Source organism: Mobula hypostoma, chromosome 27 (genome assembly GCF_963921235.1).
Source record: "Mobula hypostoma chromosome 27, sMobHyp1.1, whole genome shotgun sequence".
Taxonomy (NCBI): Eukaryota; Metazoa; Chordata; class Chondrichthyes; order Myliobatiformes; family Myliobatidae; genus Mobula; species Mobula hypostoma.
Genome location: NC_086123.1, coordinates 10264778 through 10287811, shown reverse-complemented (window position 1 = coordinate 10287811; position 23034 = coordinate 10264778). Strand labels below are relative to the sequence as shown.

General features: G+C 38.0%; 1 protein-coding gene across 2 annotated transcripts in view; it reads right to left on the bottom strand.

Moving 5' to 3' along the window:
- The window catches only part of LOC134338564 (mediator of RNA polymerase II transcription subunit 13-like), a 179354-nt gene extending 156702 nt beyond the window's left edge, over positions 1-22652 (bottom strand). For both annotated transcript variants that reach the window (XM_063034480.1, XM_063034481.1), the window contains exons 1-2: positions 22089-22652; positions 20811-21048 (exon numbers count right to left, since the gene is read on the bottom strand). In XM_063034480.1, the coding sequence (XP_062890550.1) occupies positions 20811-21048; positions 22089-22157 (307 nt within the window). In that variant the 5' untranslated portion in view covers positions 22158-22652. The remainder of the gene's footprint in view (positions 1-20810; positions 21049-22088) is intronic.
- Between the last annotated feature and the right edge of the window lie 382 nt (positions 22653-23034).

Genomic DNA, 23034 nt, shown 5'->3' with positions numbered 1-23034 from the left:
TGGTTTATTTTCACCTGAGTCTAGGATAGTGTGAGGGGATCTCACAGAAATGCCCAAAATTGTGATAGGGCACCATGGAACTCACGAGTATGCAAAGGTGACGTTCCCAGTAGTGTGGGAGCCCAGGACCAGAGACCACAATGTAACAAAACAAACAGAAATTTCTTCACCTAAGGAGTGTTAAGTCTGTGGAATTTTCTACCATAGAAACTAGTTGAAGTTAGTCATGTCATATAACGTAGTCAAGGAGATGAACATTATTCTTAGTGCCAGAGCGATCAAGGGATAAAGGAGGAAAGCTGGAACAAAATAGCAAAACAGGCTCAAAGAACCAAACAGCCTACGCCAGCTATTTTTAATGCCTATATAATAGCAAGGCTGAAATTTTAAACCCTGTCAATTATTAGGCTGGAAGGATAAAGATGGTAATTCAACAGAACCTGCTCAAACAAAGGGAAATTTTGAACACTGAGAATAGAAGGTGGGAAGACACTCAAAGGTTTTGAAGTAGTTGAGTATTTACATTGGAAGGATAGAAAATAGCTAGATGGATGGATGCAGGTGATCCTGGAGATGAGGAGATATGGCAGTAAATGATTTAGGACCGGTTTAGCTCAGGGTGATCAAGAAAGTACCTGAGATGGTCTATGGTTTGATAATTACGTGACTCTTAGTCTTTCCAACATCTGAATGGTTAAATCACTAGTCAACATACCCTAAACAAGAAAAAATCTGCAGATGCTGGAAATCCAAGCAACACAAAATGCTGGAGGAACTCAGCAGGCCAGAGAGCATCTATGGAAAAGAGTACTGTCGACGTTTTGGGCCAAGACCCTTCAACATACCCTGGCAGCATGATAAAGCAGGAAGCAATCAGGGGAAGTTATGAAACAATACAGCATGATTTCAGAATGCTGAAGATGTTCTACGAGTCTGTGGTGGCCAGTGCGATCATGTTTGCTGTTCTGTGCTGGGGCAGCAGGCTGAGGGTAGCAGACACCAACAGAATCAACAAACTCATTCTTAATGCCAGTGATGTTGTGGGGACGGAACTGGACTCTCTCACGGTGGTGTCTGAAAAGAGGATGCTGTCCAAGTTGCATGCCATCTTGGACAATGCCACCCATCCACTACATAATGTACTGGTTGGGCACAGGAGTACATTCAGCCAGAGACTCATTCCACCGAGATGCAACACAGAGCATCACAGGAGATCATTTAGGGGCCATCAAACTTTCCAACTCCTCCCTTGGAGGGTCAGACACCCTGAGCCAATAGGCTGGTCCTGGACTTATTTCCTGGCATAATTTACATATTACTATTTAACTATTTATGGATTAATAACTATGTAATTATTTATGGTGCAACTATAACGAAAACCAATTTTCCCCCAGGATCAATAAAGTATGACTATGACTATGAATCAGAGGCTGCTTTCAGATGAAATTCCTGTAATGAGAAATAAGCCGAGTACAGGAGGGAGGGGAGAAAAAGGATTTACCAAAAATATAACCACGTTAGAGCAGGAAGGTGATCCGAAAAAATATTGAAGGAGCTTCTCTAGCCACAAACAGGCAAAAAAATGCCATCATGCCAAGTTTAGGGGTCTGAAAGAATTTCAACTCTTCTTGCTGACTTACATTGGCTCTCATCGCTGCTGGACAAAACAAAAACTCAAACTGATCTTAATTATTCAACTGCCAATTTGGATTATGACACAGTAGGGATAATAAGGAGAAACTAGAAAAATCAAATGTTTCAATAAATTTCATTACTTTCAACACCCCAAGCCTCATTTCTGCATAGTAATGATTTAATAGCTTTGAACAAAATTGTTGGCAATTCAATTGTTTAAATAGAGCCACATCCAGGACATGCAGTGTCAACATGGGAATCCTGAACATTCTAGCAGATTCAGATTTCACTGGATTTTGTTGAATTTGAAGGGAATTGTTGAGGCTGCAGAGGGAAAAACAGCTTTTTCATCACTCTAGATACACACTTTATATTCATTTTTAAAATAAAATGTTACATTCTTACTTAATTTTAAATGTTTTGGCTACTTCAGAACACCTAGTTGTAAAGACCTAAAGCAACCTTTACTGCTAACAAAATTGGGATGGACTTTGTAGCTGTCAAAGCTTACAAATATATCAAAGCCATTTGGAGACACTGCTGTCACTAACCCCACTTCACTGGAGTCTGGAGTGTTTTGGTGCACCAAGAAAGGCCCTACATTTTTGGATGAAGCAAATATGGACAGGAGGAGACTGGGTGGCATTACTAGCAAGTAGACCTACCATCTATGAATACATAAATCTTATACAGCAAATCTAGCACAAAGTGCCAAGGACCAAAAAAGTAACAAAAGATCTGTATGGTAAGCATTTTCAGGAAATAGCAGCAACCTCAACTCTCAAAAACATCTTTAATAATTTACAGACAACAATAAAGGTGTACATATAGCAGCTTTTGTTTTGATTTAGAATTTCCTAAAGCAGAAATCAAAATGGGCATTTCTAACAAAGCAGACTTTAAACCTTTAACAGTACTTCTCCTTTGACTATAGAATTACAAAATTAATTACCTGGCATTACAAATGATTGCCAATAGGTGATTGACATTCAGTGATTTTGGGATGATGTGTAGAAAGAATTAAAGTTTTTTCAACTATGACACTTTATCTGATAATCTCTATGATTCATTTTTACCTTCTGTTGCCAATTTATTGTGCATCTCCTGTTTCTTAATCCCACTCTTCTAAACCACAATTTAAGCCACCAGATAACTGAACATTTGAAAGCTCCCCCTATTGCTTTGATTTTCACAACTTCGTCCCTTAGAAAGCCCTTAAACCTCACTATTCTCAAGATTTTGGTTCCCTCCCTCTTTCTATTGGCCCATTTCATTTTTCCTTTCCAATCTGGTAAATGGGTTGCTAAATTTAAAAAAACTGCTGCAATAAATTAATAGAAAGCAGCTTCAGTGCTCTGTAGTGACATTCAGCAAGGATAATGAAAGCACCCTTCGTGTGCAACACATCAGTGCATCTCCAAAAAAAAAGGAAAAGAAATCAAGCTGAAAAAAATCTATCAATTTTTGTTCATTGAAAAGCTACCTTTGGTCAACTAACTTCTCGATAGCTTTCAATTACTTATTTAAACATTCACAATTCGAAGGACCTTGTGCAGAAATTGGCTGCTCTATTTACCAACGTAACTAGTGACACCTTTTTCTAAATTCACTGTCAATATTGTGCTTTGCATAACCTTGGAGATAGTAAGGTTACTAATACTCCATGCTTCCGTTCCACACTAACTTTGTACAGTATAATTTAACCCTAATACAAATGTTCCGTCATTACATCCATCCAATTTTCCCTAATGACTTAAAATAGAGCATGTACTTGCAGTGTGGATTTGTAGCTCCTCAACAACTATGCAATTCACACTTTGTAAACTTTACCAAGTGAAATGTGCAAAGCCAGAAACTCATATATAATGACAGTATAATTCATTGATTTTATTGTTTGGTACCCAGATTACAGGAATCCTTACTTGTTAACTCTGGAGTAGTTAACAAATGGAGAGTCACCATACAAGTTTTATTCCACGCCCCAACCAATAAGAATTAATATTTAACAATTAATATGAAACTATGCCAGCCTGCAGCAAACAGGAATATATATTGAGATTTAGGATTGCCATTTAGCTCAATAAACGAGCATCCCCCACCCCCAGTAATTCCATATTATGTCAAACAAAGGGTGACCAGTAGATTTGGAAACCATTGTCTGTATGTCCATCCCACTATACCAGATTCTACCTGGAATCCACAACATCTTGCTGAGGTTTGCTCATGTTACAATGAGTGAAGAGGTTCAAGAAGAGAAGAAAAACCTAAAAGTAGTCTGAACCAGCACTGACTTTGCACTAAATGCAGTACTTGCTGCTTTAAATGGGGACTGAAAACCTGAATAGGAAACTAAGAGAAAAGTCCATAAAATATTCAATTCACTATTTTTGGTTGTTTAGAAATCATTTTAATACTACACTTCCACAGCTTGGAAGAATTAGTGGCAGGGTATTATAGCACTTCTTTGCAGTCCTGCTATACTTCTCAAAAACAAAAATCATATAAAAGCAAGAAAAACCCAAAACCATCCATCCTGTTCTAAAGTACATATTCCAGTTGCAACAACTTTGAAAATCCATGATCAGTGCTACCTTCAGACCCAAAAATATTCCTTGGAAAACAAATATTTTTAATTACAGAGTACTATCAATGACTGGATTGGAACACAAGACTCTAGCAAACATCTACAAGGACGCTCAATATTTTTTGTACAATTTTGCATACAAAAAATATCATATTCCCCGGCTATGCTTGAAAAACTAATTTACCGGACCCATAATCAACAAGCATATTCCCATATGTAGGAGGAAATAATTTGTTTACAAGGTGTTTTTGTAAACCAGAAACATCCAATTTCCATCCTTCACCATTTAGATAAACTTAACACATGGTTCTCTTTCCATTGCCGATCAACTACAACAATACAAATGCCAATCCATTTCTCCTGGCTGGCAAATAATTAAATCAATGAAGCTTAGAGGGAGAGTACAAGCATTTGTCGGCATTTATCAACATTGGATTATTTTTACAGGTGTTCAAGAGGTCCATTTTAGCCACAGTAACAACAGGAGTTTTAAGATGCACACAAAAGTAGCAGCACAAACTGCATACCAGTTTACTCATCACAACTAATCCTGTAGGAATATCTAAAAGTTTCTATCTACACACTTTATCACAGTAAAGTTAAGAGCCTGCCTTAATTATTGCACCAGCATTCCAATTGTTAACAGGTAGTAGGCAAAACCCAAATGGATTTTTCACAGGAATACATTAAGTCAATCTTGACTTCAATGTCAAAAATCACATCAACATTTTCCAGAACTGGAAGATACTCCAATTTTTAAAGAAGTTTAAAATTTCCAATAATTGCTAAGCTTAATGTTTAATTTGGATCAGCACTTGCATTGAATAACATCAAAAAGTATTTTACACTGGAGGCAGGAAAACCTTTGCTGTGCACATTGTAATCTGCTTTTCTATTATTTAACTAAACCTTATTACAATGTATAAATTTATAGTCCAGATCAGATTATACATATGAACATATTTTTTATGTTTTTATATATTTATATGCAGCTCTGACTCACAAAATCAATAAAACCTATCTTTGGAAAATGGAAAATTCCCAGTTACCCAGCTGCAGATGCTCTACACACCAGTCCCAAGTCTGTTAGCCATTGGCACAGAAGAATAATAGTGCATGCTGGATCACATACTATAATAACTGATGCAGGAAACAGAAAAACAATTTGTACCCAGACCATAGCCCAAGATGGAAAATTCAGTTACTCAGCTACAGATGTTTTACACAGCAGTTTCAACCTGTTAGGCACAGAAGCACAATAGCTCACACTGGATCACATACTGATACGGGAAACAGAAATACAAAACGAGTGTTGCAAGACTCAGCCCTTTCAGGTTCAATTTGATCTTAGTATTAAGCTCTCGCAATCTGAGCTTCAAAGAGTTGCTGACTATATTTGCCACAAGGAGCAGTAATTTAAAGTCAATGTTAGCAGATTAAAGGGGAGATAAGGAAGAATGTTTTCACTCAAAGTAACAAGCAGTCTGAAACTCGCTACAAGAAAGGATGAGAAAGGTGAAAACCCTCAATGTATTTATAAAATAATTGAAAGAGCTCTTGAGTTGTGGTATGTAGGGCTACACAACCAGTACTAAAAACGCATTTTTGGTAAGCAGAACTAGACTTTCAGGATGAGCCAAATGCATAGTGCAAACATTATAGGCCAAGTGGATGCCTCCTCTATTAAAATGTTGTCATTGAATAAATCAGCAATAGATGAGACTTAAAAATAACAGTTCTACACAATTTCAAAACTGCAAGAGCTTGTTTCTTTGTTTTTTTTCCCCTCCAAAACAATTCTAAATAACCTGGAATTTTAAATGAGACAAGCCAGCTAACAAAACCAGGAATAAATAAGAAAAACTTCAGGTTTTTATTTCAGCTAAGTAGCTAGCACACTGATAACTTTTAAAAACATTAACAATGTATGAAAAGAAGCCAACATTACTGTAAATATTTTACAATAACCAATCTAAGCCTAAATTCCTCAAGCTTAACAGTAGCCAATGCTCAAAATGATGGACCAAATTGTGCTTAGCAACTGCTTCAGAATTGCTTTTGGTTGTGAAGTGAGGCACCCCAATGGTTATACCCCAGGGTAAATCAATGACTTTCTGCCAAGAAAACACACATCTATCGCTCAGCATTTTGCAGGAAAGACGTGCAAACTAACGGCAACATTAGTCAAGGACATCCAAACAGCTTAAAGAGGTCATCACAATATAGACTGGAGCTGCAGAGGTGTACATGAATATGCTGAATTAAATCATTGCTACTGACATTGTTTACTGAAGGAACAAAAGGGTTAGATGTGTTTCACACATTTTGATTAAATTTGTTCATTTAAAATGTTTTACATTTTTAAAATTGTTTTAAAATGTGATTAATTGATATAAAGCCGTTCTTTTGTGTATGTAAATATTTCAGTAATATTTGATTATTGAAAATATATTAGATACAAGGATCCCAAACAGTCCCTCCAGGTGAGGCGACACTTGACCTCAGAGTCCGTTGAGGTCATCTACTGCATCCTGTGCTCCCAGTATGGCCTCCTGTAACTCAGTAAGACCAAACGTAGATTGGGAGACTGCTTCATTGAGCGCCTTCACTCTATCCACCAGAAAAAGTCACCCAGTAGTCACCTATTTCAATTCTACTTCCCACTCCAACATGTTGGTGCTTGGTCTCCTCTACTGCCCTGATGAGGCCACACGCAGGTTGAAGGAGCAACATGTTATATTCTGTCTGGGTAGCCTCCAACCTGATGGCATGAACATCGATTTCTCAAACTTCCGATAAATGCCCCGCTCCTCTCCTTCACCATTCCCTATTCTGATTCCTTCTCACACCTTCTCTTCCTACCTGCCCATCAACTCCACTTCCCCCTTCTACCATAGTATTCGGTCCTCACCTATCAGATTCCCCCTTCTCCATCCCTTTATCTCCATCACAATCAATTTCCCAGCTCTTTACTTCACCATTCCCCCAGTTTGCCTATCACCTACCACCTTGTACTTCTTCCTCTCCTCCCCTACCCCCACCCCACCTTCTTATTCTGACTTCTCCCCTTCCTTTCCTCCCCTAAAGTACCAGGTGATAATTGTTTTTAAAAAAGCAGAAATATCTAGCCGCATCAAAAAGATAGACACATTCAATTGCACAAAAGATAACAGGGGTGGCGGGGGAAGACAGGAGAAGGAAGTGTATAATGAACAGATTGAGCATTATTTTGAAGCAAATGAAATAGCCAATGAGAAATGAGTGCCAGTTTTACTGAGTGTAATAGGTGGGAAAGCACACAGTTTCCTTAGAAGTTTGACTGTTCCAACCAAAGCAGAAATGAGCTTTGCTGATATCATGAAAGTAATGCAGGAGCATTTAGAACCAAAAACCAAAAACCATTGTCGATTGCACTATACTTTAGGTTTCACAAGTGGAAGCAAAAGGAAGGGAGAGCCCATTTCAGCTTATACGGCTGAATTGAAGACAATGTCTGAATATTGTCAGTTCAGTGACAGGCTTAATGATGCACCGAGAAACTTTAGTTTGTGGAATTTTACAAGAAAGCATTCAAAAACAGCTCCCAGCTGAAGCACAGCTTTTAGTTAAAACAGCAGTTGAAATCACTGTATCAATGGAAACAGCAGACAGTTGCAGTCAAGAATGAAAGTGAGCGTGAACAAAATAGCAAAATCTAAACAAAAACCTGCCTGACCAAACAAATTGAGTTGCCATTGTGACAGGAGCTCACATACACCAGGTGTAACTTAGGTTTAAAGGTACAACTTGCAGATCATGCAACAATGTAGCACACATACAAACAGCATGTCAGGAAGACAAAAATAAATGGGCTGCTCAAGGAAGAGAATAGATAAAAATTCAAGTTGCAGTTTCAAAAAGAGCACTAATCTGAAAGTGGCACAAGACTGATAGCCTTGAGATTTACAATGTGAAAATTAACACCAGACAAGAAATATGGATAATGAGGGGGCTTTGGGGTTCTAATGTTTTTGTCATTCATTCTTTGGAGTTCTTCTGTTTCTCTTGGATGTCTGCAAAGAGTAAGAATTTCAGGTTGTATACATTATCTGCTAATAAATGGATCCATTTGAACCACTACTAAATGGCAACTCAATTAAAATGGAATTGGACATGGGCTTGGCCGTTTCAGACACTACACAAAATTAGTTTGAACGGCATTTCAAAGATACTAAATTGAAGCCTGCAGATATCCAACTAATAACATACTGGATAAAAGAAACTTCTGTACGAATGACATTTGTACAGTGAAATACGATAACCAACAAGCCACGCTGGGCTGTATGTAAAAACAGAAGGGCCAGCATTGTAGGGCCATGAGAATTAACTACAACTTGATTGGAGATCCACCCACTGTCTGCATGCCACATCCCCTACAACTGGGTCAACTGAAAGCAAATTAATAAAGGTACTGGATGATGCCACAAGAGTGCTCAAAGGTCACACTGAAAGATTCAAACATATCAAGGATAAAATAGTATTAAATGAAAATGCCACATACAAGTTTTACAAAGACCATCAGATTCCTTAACCATCTATGATAAAATAGCCAGGTAGCTAGATTGCATGGAAGCTGAAGGAATTCTTTCCAAGGTTGTGTGGAGCCTATCTGCAACGCCATTGATCCCAGTAACCAAGAATGGGTCTGTCAGGATTTGTGGTGATTTTAAGGTCACCAACAACCCAATACTGAAAGTAGATCAATGCACTCTTCCCAGGATAGAGGATATCTTTGCAAACCTTTCTGGAGGAAAACACTTCAGAAAAGTGGACTTAGCTAAGGCCTCCCTACAGATGGAGATACAAGAAGAGTCCAAAGTATTTCTCACCATAAATGCCCACAAAGTGCTTTACTTCTATAATAAGCTTATTTTTGGAATAGAACCTGCACCTGCGCTCTGGCAGAATGTTATGGATCAGGTCATACAAGACTCCACAGGCGCTCAGTATTAACCTGGATGACATCATTTATACTAGTGAGAATGACAAGGAAAATCAAGACAGTGTTATAAAGGTTAGAAGATTATGGAATCAGAGCCATCGCAACATGTGTGAATTTTTTTAAACTAAACATCACTTACTGTGGTCACACCATTAACACAGAATTACACAAGTGTGCTCAGAAAATTCAAGCAGTGGTGGATGCCCCAAGGTTGAAGGATGTGTCAAAATTGTGATCTTTGTTAGGATTTGTCAATTACTATAACAGGTACCTGCTAAACCTGGCTACTGAGCTCCCTCTTTCAACTCATTACTACAGATCAGGAAAAAATGGCTATAGACAAAGCAGTGCGAGGTGAATTTCCAAAAGGTAATGATAATGGTGACTTCAGAGACTGTACTCACACATTATGATCCAAATTGTCCAGTGAAACTTGCTTGTGATGCCTCGCCTTATGGAATAGGTGCAGTCATGTTACACGTTATAAGTGATGGAAAAGAAAGCCATTACATCACATACCCTTACTGCTGCCAGGAAATATTATGCACAAATTGACAGAGGTCTTGAATCTGGTTTGAGGTGCAAAACATTTCAACTTGTACTTGTATAGAAGAGAGTTTACTCTCATAGCTGATCAGCAATTATTGCCCACTTTCAACCCACAGAGGGGTGTTCACTAACAGCAGCAGCACAAATGCAGATATTGGCTCTATTTCTTGGAGGACACAAGAATTCAAGAGGACAACTAATCAAGCAAATGCTGATAGTTTGTCCCGTTTACCCTTGGAAAAGAAGTACCTGAAAAATTTACAAAAGAGGACACGCTCCTTGATGTATTCTTCCTGATGCAAAATGAAAGTCTCCCTGTTACGGCAGAGATGATCCAAGGTGTCCAGAGCTGTCAGAACCACTTACTGCAGTCCCAGAGTCAACTCCCACCACCACAGAGAAGGGCCCAGAACCTGAGGTTGTTTCAAGGCTACATGTCTCAGCTGCCAAACGATAACCCCACCCCCCCACCGCCAGGTCAGGAAAGACTATATCCCAGAAGAGTAAGAAATCCTCCACAATGATTAGATCTCTAGGCCTGAATGGGAAAGCTTTAAATTTATTACGCTATGGATGTCTATATAGTAGCTTTATTACAAAGTGCATAGAGTTGAGACGCATTTGTTTATTGAGTTGGATTTTATAGCTAAACACAGAGGAGCACTGTGTAGTTAATATTTCAGTAATATTTGCGTAACATTCTTTGTTGTTGACATAAAACATTACAGGTGATATTTAAAAGTACATGAGTGGTATACATCATCATGCCACCATGTCACAAGTGAGCACCACACTGAAATAAAAACAAATCACAGACACGTTACTCCCAGCTCCATGTTTCTCTTTCGATTACTTTTGGATTTACAAAACGTAACATATTCAATAGCCTTCTAATGTTCTGTCAGTCATTTGGGTACTGTTCAGCTATTGAATCTGAATCAGAATCAGTTTTATCATTGACACGTGTCATGAATTGACGCAGAGCAGTCATTACAGTAGTCACCTGTCTGTAACAGAAAACGTAGGAAAAGAGTACAGCACACAACTGGCTTTACAGGTTCACGTATGCAAAACTATAAATTGCAAGAGCTTTTTGACACAAAATGCTACCAACTGAAGACCCAGTAACTCAAATGCAAATTATTTGAAACAAAATGAAAAAAGTGAAAGACGATTTTTTTTTTAAAAGTTGTTAACACCTTAATTTTTAAATAGACAGCCACTCCATGGTATAAACTGATAGATTTATAAATCGTGCAATGTCAATGACATGTTCTATTATATTTCAGTATTTCCAAATGAAATTTTATAGCTCCAAGCCCTGGCTGTGCTGACTACTTTCAGCTCTTCAAATTTCCTTTACTAAGCTTGTTAGTATGGAATGCTGAGGGAAAAAAACACTATAGTTTCTATACGTAACCATTATACAATTTTGCAATTGAGAATCACTCACAAAATAGCTCTTGTATTGCTACCACTTGGCTCATTAACCCACAGTTTAAAGTGTCTTTTATAGTGTGTGCTAACTAGCTGTGTTAAAGATCTAACAATATCAAAGCTCCACAAATACAGTTCATGCCAAACTAAGCAATGTGCTGTTAGAAATGGGTTTATAAATACTTCTTCAGAGTCAAAGTACTGTTTAAAAAGTTTTTCAGCTGCCCCAATGCAAATGCCCAGTATCTACCTGGACAGGTTTGTGTATAAAGTCCACATTCAACCATTGTTGTAAAAATCTGTTTACCATCATTCTAATAGTAACATTCACAGCAGACTATAAAAGTAGAAGTAAAAAATACACCAATGCAAGTATATTCAGCTCTGTATGACAAGAGAAAACCTGAAGCTTTCATCTGAGAGACACAAGAGATAAAATAAAGCTGTGAAATGCAGGTCAGAACTGTTGCTGAAATCTAAAACCATATCTAAAATCTGAAGCAACTAACAATCTGCTGGAAGACAGAAAATGAAGGAAATGCTCTTTTCTGAAAGTTGAAAGGGAAGGTAAGTGTGTGCAGTCTCATTAAAAGTGATGGAAATTGCAAAGAATGATCAATTGAACGTAGAGGCTGTTTGGGTGGAATGATAGTACTGGGAGAAATCTTTCTCTGGTTTCATCAGGTGGAAAGGAATAAGAAGCAGAAGTGCAGGAAATACGTGAGATGCAAAAAAACCTCTATCAAACCTGGGAAAGAGGTACTCATGATTAGGAAAAACAAAGCAAGAATCTACATAGATAGTCTATTCATGGGAGCAGACATGACAAAAACTGAATCCTTTTTTCCAGTGAACTATTATATTAGTGTTTTTCTTTCAATCATGCAGAACTCAAATATTTCATTGCATTGTTGCCAATTTCTACCCTGTTCTCTCACTTTCAATGCAAAAACCTCAGTCTCATTTCCTTTTTAGTTTTGTCTCCATCTGCAACCCATAACTATTACCCCGCCAGCTTCCAAATTCAATGGATCATCTTTTGCAGGTTCAAATACTCCCAACTAGATTCCCCAACCATATATATGAAGTCTTATGCACAAGTACATGAATATACAGATGCAAAGAAAAATTACTTGCAGCAGCACGTTTTTCCTTCCACTTTCACCAATCCAAACAAAATTTCCTTTTGTATCATCCTCATTAACTTTTCCATCTTCTCCAACTACAGAAGTTTAACCTAACAAAAGTTAGGTAACAAAAGTTTAACCGAACGGAACTCACAATCTATTCAAACCTTTGAGATACAGAATAAAATTCATTTGTGGAAGTGCTGGAGAAAACAATAAATGCCAGATTTTTCAACATGAGCTTCTTAATGCATGCACAGATGCAGCGTCGTGTGATGGAGAAATCACAGTACACAATTTTCTTGGAAACCACCACCCTCCCCACCCCAGTGTTACTCTGCAGGAGTTGTCTGTATGCCCCCTTCTCACAGCTGTTTCCCATGCAATCACAGTAAAAAAAAAATGCCTGCCTTTTTACTTCATCTCTTCCCACTACAGATTTTAAATATCCCTTCCAGATGAAGCAGTGATTCATTCTACCCATCTAGTGAACAACTCACAACATGAATCCTTTGCACCAGTAAAATCATACGCAGATTGGATGACCACTTTGTAAAGTATCTCCATTCACTCTGCAAAGGTGACCACAAGTTTTCAGATCCTTATATTAATTCTTCATCCTAATCCTGCACTTGTCTGTAACCTCCTGCAGTTTTCCCAGTGGGGCCTAATACAAGCTTGAAGAGAGGCAACACTATCTTTCATGCAAGCACAATTTCATCCTTTGAGAATCAAACTGAAATGAACAATTCAAATTGTGAATGTCAGAATTGGCCATTTTGTACCATTATTAATATATTTCACATTTTCTCTTTCCATGCCTTATTTGTTGAGCTCTTCTAGCATTCTCTCTTTGGTTTCATGTTTCAGCAACAGCTCTGATCTCCATAGCACAGGTTTTATTTTCTAACTGCCTTCATTAATCCAGGAGACAGATCACCTGAGCTTCAACACATCAAAGATGCTCCCTTTTCCCAAATCCATCTCTCCCTCACTCTGCAATTTACAATTATTTGTGTGTTTTCCAGTTATGGCAATAAGGGTCTTCAACCTGACATGTTAACTGTTTCCCTTTCTAGAGATGATGCCTGACCTTTAACTGCTTCCAGCATATTCTGATCTAGATGTCTAAAACTACAAGGTCAGCAAATCGATTAAAAATCCTAGTGGAATTCCTATTATCCCAGATAGAGGATGCTTACACTTATTTTGAAATATCTTCCTTCCCTAGCATATTTCTTGCATAACACAATGTAAAAATAAAAATAAGTTAAACCAGCTATAAACAATAATTTCCAGAAAAAGCATACATACTAAGCTGTAATACAAATTACAATTTTATTATATCCACAGAGCAATTTCAACACATCCCAATTACATCAGCACACATCATGAAATGAAATCTAACAACAGTAGTAGAAATACAATCAGTTTCATAATGCAATAAACAATTTAAAAGTGGAATTAGAACTTATTTTACAACAATTGCTCAGGTGGTAAGCTCACCAGGCTGGGAAATTCATCACATCCAATAGGAAATGATGAGTTGGTCTCTTAACACATGAACTAAGTGCTACTAATGCCCAACACTCATTATGTCAGCCAGTGTGGAGCCCTGAGCCCCAGATTTCTGTGATGAGTGAGCACATCTAGCTTGCCCACACCAATCCCAAAAGGCACAGGCAGCCTTACACGCCGAACCACTGTCCAATTCATTGCTGAGGTAGTATTCATGGAGGGCAGGGACACGCGTCGTTCCCAGCATAGCAGTATACAGCCTGAGCTAATTGGTTGTTGACTTCAGAAGGAGTAGCGGACCGCATGACCCCATTTACCTCGATGGTGCGCAAGTGGAACAGGTCAAAAGCTTTAAGTTCCTCAGGGTCAATATCACAAATGACCTGGCTTGGTCCAACCAAGCAGAGTCCACTGCCAAGAAGGCCTACCAGCGCCTTTACTTCCTGAGAAAGCTAAAGAAATTTGGCCTATCCCCTAAAACCCTCACTAATTTTTATAGATGCACCGTAGAAAGCATTCTTCTAGGGTGCATCACAACCTGGTATGGAAGTTGTCCTGTCCAAGACCAGAAGAAGCTACAGAAGATCGTGAACACAGCCCAACACATCACACAACCCAATCTTCCATCCATGGACTCACTTTACACCGCACGCTGTCGAAGCAGTGCAGCCAGGATAATCAAGGACATGACCCACCCAGCCAACACACTTTTCATCCCTCCTCCCTCCAGGAGAAGGCTGAGGAGCTTGAAGACTTGTATGGCCAGATTTGGGAACAGCTTCTTTCCAACTGTGATAAGACTGCTCAACAGATCCTGACCCGGATCTAGGCCATACCCTCCAAATATTCAGACCTGCCTCCTAGTTTTTTTGCACGACCTTACTTTCCCTTTTCTATTTATGATTTACAATTTAAATTTTTAATATTTACTATCGATTTGTACTCCAGGGAGCGCGAAGCGCAGAATCAAATATCGCTGTGATGATTGCACGTTCTAGTGTCAATTGTTTGGCAACAATAAAGTATAAAGAACAAGGGCATAGCTTGAAATGGAAGTCCAAGAACACCATAATAAATTAGTGTTCTGTGAAGTACCAGTATATTTGGGAATAAGCAGCAATATTAAGAATGAATACCAAGATAATTAATATATGCTTTATGTATTGAGATTTGAGTATCTAAATTATATCTGGATACATTCCAGTCAACGCCAAGCCAAAAGAAAGCATCCCCACAGCACTCCACGATTTAAAAAATGTTTCAATGTGACCACTCTCTCCTTGCCAAGTTAAATTAAACCTTCCACCATTCCACCACACTCAAAATAAAAACCTTCAAAAGTTATCACAGCAAAGCAATGTTTTTCTACCTATCCTTCAAGCTCAATGTGTTGAAAAGTAGCAAACGCATTAAAAGAAACCTTGGTTTAAGAGAAATTGAGTACAAGAAAGTGTGTGAGGAAGGCAGTAAAAGATGACCCTGCTCCATAAACCCTATTTTGTACAGGAAGGGTTGAACAAAAATTTCACTACTAGCTCCTGCAGCTCAAAGGACAAATGTCAAGCATAAACTAGCCTATGCACAAATTTTCCGAATAATCTACTGTTACAAAAGCACATGAAACAGAACCTTGAGCATTTTAAACTGCTTCATGTTTACTGGAATTATATTCCACACAGTAACAAGTGTATGACTCATAGCTGCAAAACCCATTCATGTATTGGCTCCTTTGATGCTTTGCAAAACTGGTTTGGTTACAAAGGGGAGCAGAACATTCCTTGGGTATAGGTATTTAGATGCTTCAGCACATTCTGCAAATGGTATTCAGCATTACAGACTGCTTTTTTGCACAACAGAGTCAAAATTAAATCAATGTTCTTTCTAATATTCACTTCATAACCTAAGTTAATACTTCAATTACTGCTACTTCATCAATTATGCCGAATTTTCTTAGATTTAGAGGGACAAAACCTTCCTTTACACAAATTCCAAACCAAGCGCCTTGCATCGAACAGCTTCAAATCAAGTTCAGATCTGAACTTGAGACTAGCACAATTGTTTTTACATCAATTCAGATTAACTTTAAGTGAATCAACACTTGTAGACGACTTGCATTCATACCATATTTCAGGACCTTTGATGTTCCAGAGTACTTAAGCATAAAAGTTTAACTTAGAAAATGAACCACAATAATGGTCAGGTAACCAACTCTTAATTAAGTTGATGAACAGATAAGTACTGTTCTGTACATTAACTACAACTACCTTAAATTTATTTACAGCATGCACTGGATGCCTGGCCACAGTGGAAGAATCTGAGCCTTACTATCTCAATTGAAAAGTAAAAACTGTGCAAGTGCCAAGATCCATGAGGTGACAGAGCTGGTGGACAATATGATTAAGACATATGGGATACACGAAGTTATGATCTAATTTTATGAAAACATTGTTCAACCGGTATAGCCCTGGTCACAACAGTATAGGAAGGATGTGATGACACTAGAAAGGGGCAGAAGCAACTCACCGGGATGTTGTATGTTAGTTCTCAGGAGACTGGAGATGTTAGGTCCATTTTCTCAGGAGCAGAGGAGGTTCAGAGGAGACATGATTGAGGTATATAAAACTATTGACAGATATGATAAACTGCAGGAATCTTTTTCCATTACCAGAGGTGAATAAAACTGGAGGAGAAAGATTTTAGGTAAGTGGCAAGAGATTTGTTTACCGGAAAATATAATACAGATGGTTGGCATGGACATGGTGAGCTGAACGATCTACTTCTATTCTGCAGTGACTATGAACTCCTAGCTCACATTCCAGACCAATGATTTAACCAGATGTCAGACTACCAGGATATCCAAACAATCAGATGCAAGATTATTAGTCTCAATCTTAACCAACATTCTATGAGCTTATTACTTCAAGGTGATTCCTTTTCAAGTTTGTATTAAAATTAAGTTTTGTTTAACTGAACATAATGCTATAACAAATTATGGTGTTTTGCACTTATTGAGGTAACAGCAATACAAGTAGACACCATTACTCTTCTGATTACATAATCACTGAAATTTAGATTCATCTATATATTGGAAATAAAGTATATAGAAGTCTATAACATAACTTTTTGATTAAACCATCAGACCAATTCCAGGTCTTAAACAGTTAAGGTTAAAAAAAAACACCTTGGTATTTTTTCTGTTCTGCCTACCAAAATATATGGATATAGCAAATTAGTTGTGCATAGTAACCAAACTAAATTGTATATAAAAATCAATGTTTGAGACTTCATAGGGCTACCTGCAGTACTTTATATTCCTGCAGGTGGCACTATGAAAGTACTTTGAAAGGTAACAGATGCTATCTTACTGTGAAGACATAAAATCAGATTGAAGAATCTCATCGTCAGTGTTGCCACAAATCACTGTTACCCAATTTGTTCCCAACATTTGTCCCCACCAACCACACACTTTAGTAAATAATGACAAATACCGCAAAAAATCCATAAAGTTGATATTGCCTAACATAATGCATCATTTTTATGCCTGTATTGAAACTTTTCCCCAAATTCTGAGCTTGATATCCATATCTTATCCTATAGAAAAGTTTCAATTATGTAATCTAAGTATCTAACAAAATTTCTAGTATGCATAATCATGTAAGTCTAATGACAAAATAGCATCTAATACTTATATCAAAAAGTAATGTTTGGAAATCATTAACCAAAGTTTCAAAGCAAAGTTTAAAATGAATATATTTTAAGCAGATACGGGATAAAAGGCATTTACCAAATAACCTATTTGTTGCAACTTAAGTGTTCCATAAATTTGAAAGACATATTAATCTGTAGAAAGCATTTAATAATTTGATCAATATTTAACAAATGAGGTGACCAAAACACCTTGTGGTAGGTAACAACGGGGCAAAAAAAAAGTTTTGCAATTTCATCACAAAAAGTTGTGCAACTTTATCTGAAAGCAGCAATAACTGAAGTGGCAACGGGATAGTGGGACATCAAAATAAGAAAAACTGAGAAAGTAGGGATTAAAGGGGACGCATAGGAACAAATTCGGACATGAAGACTACTGCAGCAGTTCGTGGCTGCCTCCCACACCCCAGCATGCAAATGGCAACAAAAAAAAATACACAATCAACATAGTGAAAATAGAGCTGAAAGTCACTATGAAGACAAACAAAATTGTATTAATTTCAATAAAAAACTTTATTCTTAACTCATTTTAGAACATCTCTTCAACTGCAAGAGTGGGTGGGACAAATCTCTCAAATATATTTTGAAGTTTATTTGTAATATATTCAGTTCAATTTCAAACTTTCCTTTGAAGCTCAAGAGCCACACTCAATAAACAATGTTCATGCAAACTGTCAGTTCAATTTGCACATTTATCTATAATGAAACCTGTGGAATTTCACGTAAATAACCATGTGTAATATCTGCAGCTATCCCTAATTCAGGATTGCCTATGACCTCTGAAATGGCTTTTGGTCTGAATGAAAATGAAAGACTGCACATTCAGACAATACACTTACAGTTCTGCATCCTTGAAACTCCACCCACAATGAGCAGCTACAATAGCATCTCATTACGACCATGCATTTAAATTCATCTCCTCGAAGCAACTAGAAAGTGGCTCCAAGTTCAGGCACATTAAACATTTTTACACCATTTAAAATCTCTATCCAACGTGGGAAACTGACACATAGCAGCTGACCAGAGCTACAAATCATTAATTCACAAACAAAATATCACTGTTTTGGAAGTTTACAAAAACACAAAAAAACTGTCAACGTATTTTGTGAACCACTCTTGATTTTCAGAATAGCAATGACTTTTTACTGCTTTCAAAAAGTTAGCCAAGAAACAAGCAGGAAAATCAGCTTATCAACAAATAACAAAATAAAAATTCAGAGCTTAAAATAATAAACACCTTCCAAAATATTTTTTAAATTTAACTAGTCAAAAAATACTTCCAGCCAATTTCAAGACATTGTAACTCAATTTAATCAACAAATGGCAATTGTTTCCCTCATCAAGTACAACACACGTGAACGACATTTAATCTTTCATAGTTATAAAACACAAAGTGCAGGTTGAGCAATGAAATGTATGCGTTCACTTTAAAATGTAACCTGATTTCTCATTAATAAAGCTTAAAAATATTAATTTTTCCATAACCTGTGCTAGCATCAGACCACCACAAATGAAGAAAGTGTTAAAATGCAATGTATTAATATTTCAAAAATATCCAGGTTCATATAGCCTAGCTCAGCTACATTAGAAGACAGCAAAAGAAATCCTCAACTGCAAAATGCTTACATCAGCGTCATCCTAGTGACAAAAAAACGTGCATAGACAGAACAAATCTTGTTTTTACTCTACCTAATTCCAATTGCAGAATACTGTAAATGTTACCACTGCAAAGCCTGCTCAGCAAGTCTCAAAATATTTCAACCTTTCATTAGCCTTCCTACTGAAATTTCACAATAGATACTACGTAGCCAAGATATACAAAGGACATTAATGTATCAATTGTTAGCTCAGTTTCAATTCACTGCCAACTGAAAGCACTTGATGGACAGTACCTATAATTCTTCGAAGAAAGTACCAGAAAGAGATTTAACCACAGAGAACTATAACTGGAAGCTGCCATTTACTTTTTGCATTTAAGCCAACTTCTTGAAAACTATAAATCTGTAACTTGTCTCCACAGAATCATTTAGTTATGTTATACTAAGTATAAGGTAATGACAGAAAGGCAAAGTAATAGAAGCCAAAAGTCAAAGTCACCAAAATGCATTAACTAGATGACATAATGCAAAATTCTTCATTTGCAGACCTGCCTTTATAGTTCTTGGTGCATAATTTTTCCTAACCAGCTCTCAAATTTAGGCATTTGGCTGTGCAGCATGTGCCATAGAAAGCTGAATAGCTTACCAAATTATTACACTGATGAATATTCAACAAGATATTTTGGTTTGTTATCACTTCACTGTTTTTCATTAACAGTGCAAATCAAGTATTAAATCCTCAACCATAGCTTGTCTCACACAAGAAAATTCACAGCTGTTGCTGACCACCTCATCTTGCACAAGTTTCTTGTTAAGTGTTTGATCTCCAAGTAAGGGGCTCCCCGACAGCTGAAATGTGTTCCCAGGCTACTAAATTCACTATCCGTAAAATCTTTACTGTGCAGACACAGTTCCTATTCAGTTTGCTTGCATTTCTCTATGCAAATATGAAACTACTTTTTCACAAAGCATACTATTACATCTGGTGTGCAAATGCTACACAATATGTAACAAAGTAAACAATTTGCATGACCAATTAATATAAGTATTTTAAGTGTGAAAGAATCTGATATGTGGAAGAGAATAGTTAGGAATTCAAAGAATTCTCTCAGTAAATAGTACACAACTATCCTGCTGACAGAGTCAAATTACCTTGCAGAAGGCCCCTCTGGAGCTTTCCAGAGGCCAAAGGCTGTAAAACACCAGCCACTTAAAACAATGCAACTCTATCCCAACACAAAGCACCCAAAATATTCACACTAGAATCAACATAAGCTTCTGCAGGTGACTGGGAAAGATTTCTACAAATATTTTCAATTATTTATTTTTTTAAAGCAAGAAGAACAGTCAAAACCAATTTCTGATACCACTATTAACAGTTGCTGAAAAGATTTATTGAAAGTCCCTACCAGTTCTGGAAAATCAAAGTAGAAATTCCATAAAGAATTTTCTATTTAAATTACTGATAAAGACATCATTGCAATTAATGGTCATTAAACCATAGTCTGGGACAAGTCTGAAATCAAACCATTCAAGATAGGTTTGCAAGGAGGAAAAAATCCTTTGAATTGATTCATCGTACATCCACCTTCAAAATATCAGCGCAGGCTTGAAATACAGTAAACATGTAAATTTCTCCTTCACCCCAGCTGTTTATTCAACATGATGCAACTCACCTCGTAATTCATGATGAATTATATCAACCAGATTAGGCTCCTCTCCCCACCAGTAAATCCACAATTCCTTGGCTTCAGGTCTCACATCTCGTCGCCATACACACAACAGATTGGCCTGTAGACATCTAATAAAGGTCTGCAAAATAGGATCATCCTGAGCCGGTGCTGAGATGATGGGACCACAGCCCCCAAGACCCTGGAAACTGTACCTACGCCATTTGATGCCAGTTAATTCAGCCTGTTGGTTGAGAAAGATTTCAAAAACGTCTTAAGAAGTGTACACATAGATCTTTCGAAATAAAATATTAATTCTGCTTTTTCAAAACAGTTATAATATTTGGAACTTTGCATCAATATTCAGTGGGACAATATCATCTTGACTGCATGCCAATATGATTACAACCGTAATCAATTACAACATATGAAAAACAGGAAAAACATTGGCATTGTCAAGCAACTCACAATATCTACTTAATATACTTTGATCAGGAATTGATAGTTTACATGTCGGATACGAATCGTATAGTGCAATACAATGTAAAAACAAATCTCTGCAGGAAAAAAATAATGGCAAATGCATTACCATGAACGCTTTTAGAAAGATTTCTAGTGTTAAGCACTATCTGTAAAGTAGATGGTATTGTGAATATTTTAAACGGCTTAAACATTGAGGTGATGAGATAATTTAGAAAAACTCTGGATTAAAGAATACATCGAAGAACCTTATAACTTCTGCAAAAAAAGTGTATCACATTAAAACTATAGAAAAGATATATGATTTATTACTACAGAGTATTAAAAAGAAAATATATGCACCGGAAAATGTAAAAGACGGGAGGGGGCAGAGAAGAATTTTTAAAAACAAATGAGAATAATTGCCCTGTAAACGCCAAACAGTATAGTGGCAAACAGATTGCATTTAAACTGCCCCTTCCACCACCAGCCCTATTTTGTTAAGGAAAAAAGCATGCTTTAATTCAGCTTCAAATATGCAGACATTTTTCTACTTCAAGATGGTGGATTAAAAGCTTCCAGCTCTGTTAAGGGAAACTAATAATGTGCAATACGTAGTGGAGGTTGATTTTAGGAAGGAGGGAGAGGGAAGGGGTGGAAGGAGGAGGAGGGGCGTAAGCATCAAAAATAGAGGAGGAAGGGGGGCTGGGGAATAAACTCCAGACAGGAAAATAAGGCCATGTAAACGGTTATGCTAAACCATTAGCAGAAAATGGCTGCTCCCACACAGCCTAAGGCCCCTCTTTCTCTCTCTCACTCACTCACCAGAGAGAATAAATTCGAATGGCAGTCCTCCAAGCTAGCACCGTTGGCCACCCAGTTTGCTGCAGTCATGCTCCGTGCATGACTTTCTCTCCGGAGGTCGAATTAAAGATTCCGTCTTGGTTTGCAAAAAAATAATAAATATGTAGACAGATCCAGGGTGGAGGAGAGGGGAAGGGGAGGGGGGGAATGTGGATAAGTTATAAAAAAAATCAGACCCCCAACGCCACCACCTCCTCGCGCGCACACATACAAAAATAATAACCAATAAATATTTAAAAAATGAGCACTAAAATTCTCCACAGCGATGTAAGGAGTGACGTCCGCCCAGAGACTGTCCACTTTAATTCAGCAGGCTCCCAAAAGGTTTAATCATAATTTTCCCCCAAGAGTGTTGTTGTCTTCTGCGTCCACCACCCAAGTTTGTTAAAAAAAAAGAGAGAGAGAGGGGGGGGATTCGGTGCCGGCCGCCGCTCTGGGTGCCACTGCCGCCGTTGCAGGCTGCTGCTCTCTCTCTCTCTCTCTCTCTCTCTCTCTCACTCACTCACATACTCTCTCACTCACACTCTCTCTCAGTCAGTCAGACACACACATACACACACACACATACACACAAACAGCGTAATGGCGACAGCGAGGAGGCGCTCGCCGGCGATTGGCTCCCCGCCTGTCACGTGCCCGGCGCGCGTCCCCGCCCCCCTCCCCTCGGCACCGACGGCGGAGAAGGGGGGCGTGCCCTCACGTCGGGCACGAGCCGGCCGCCGGGACGCTCCCTGCCGCGGCGGCCCCGACCTGTTGGTGGCGCTGGTTGGCGTGGATCGTCCCAGCCGTGAGCCAATCGCACCCGAGACTGGGGGATCTGCGCGCTGTACTTTGTATCGTCTCGGCAGCCTTTTACACCTCTGCTTTTTTTCCCCCCCAAAAGGCAGAAGTAATTGTGCCACTAATT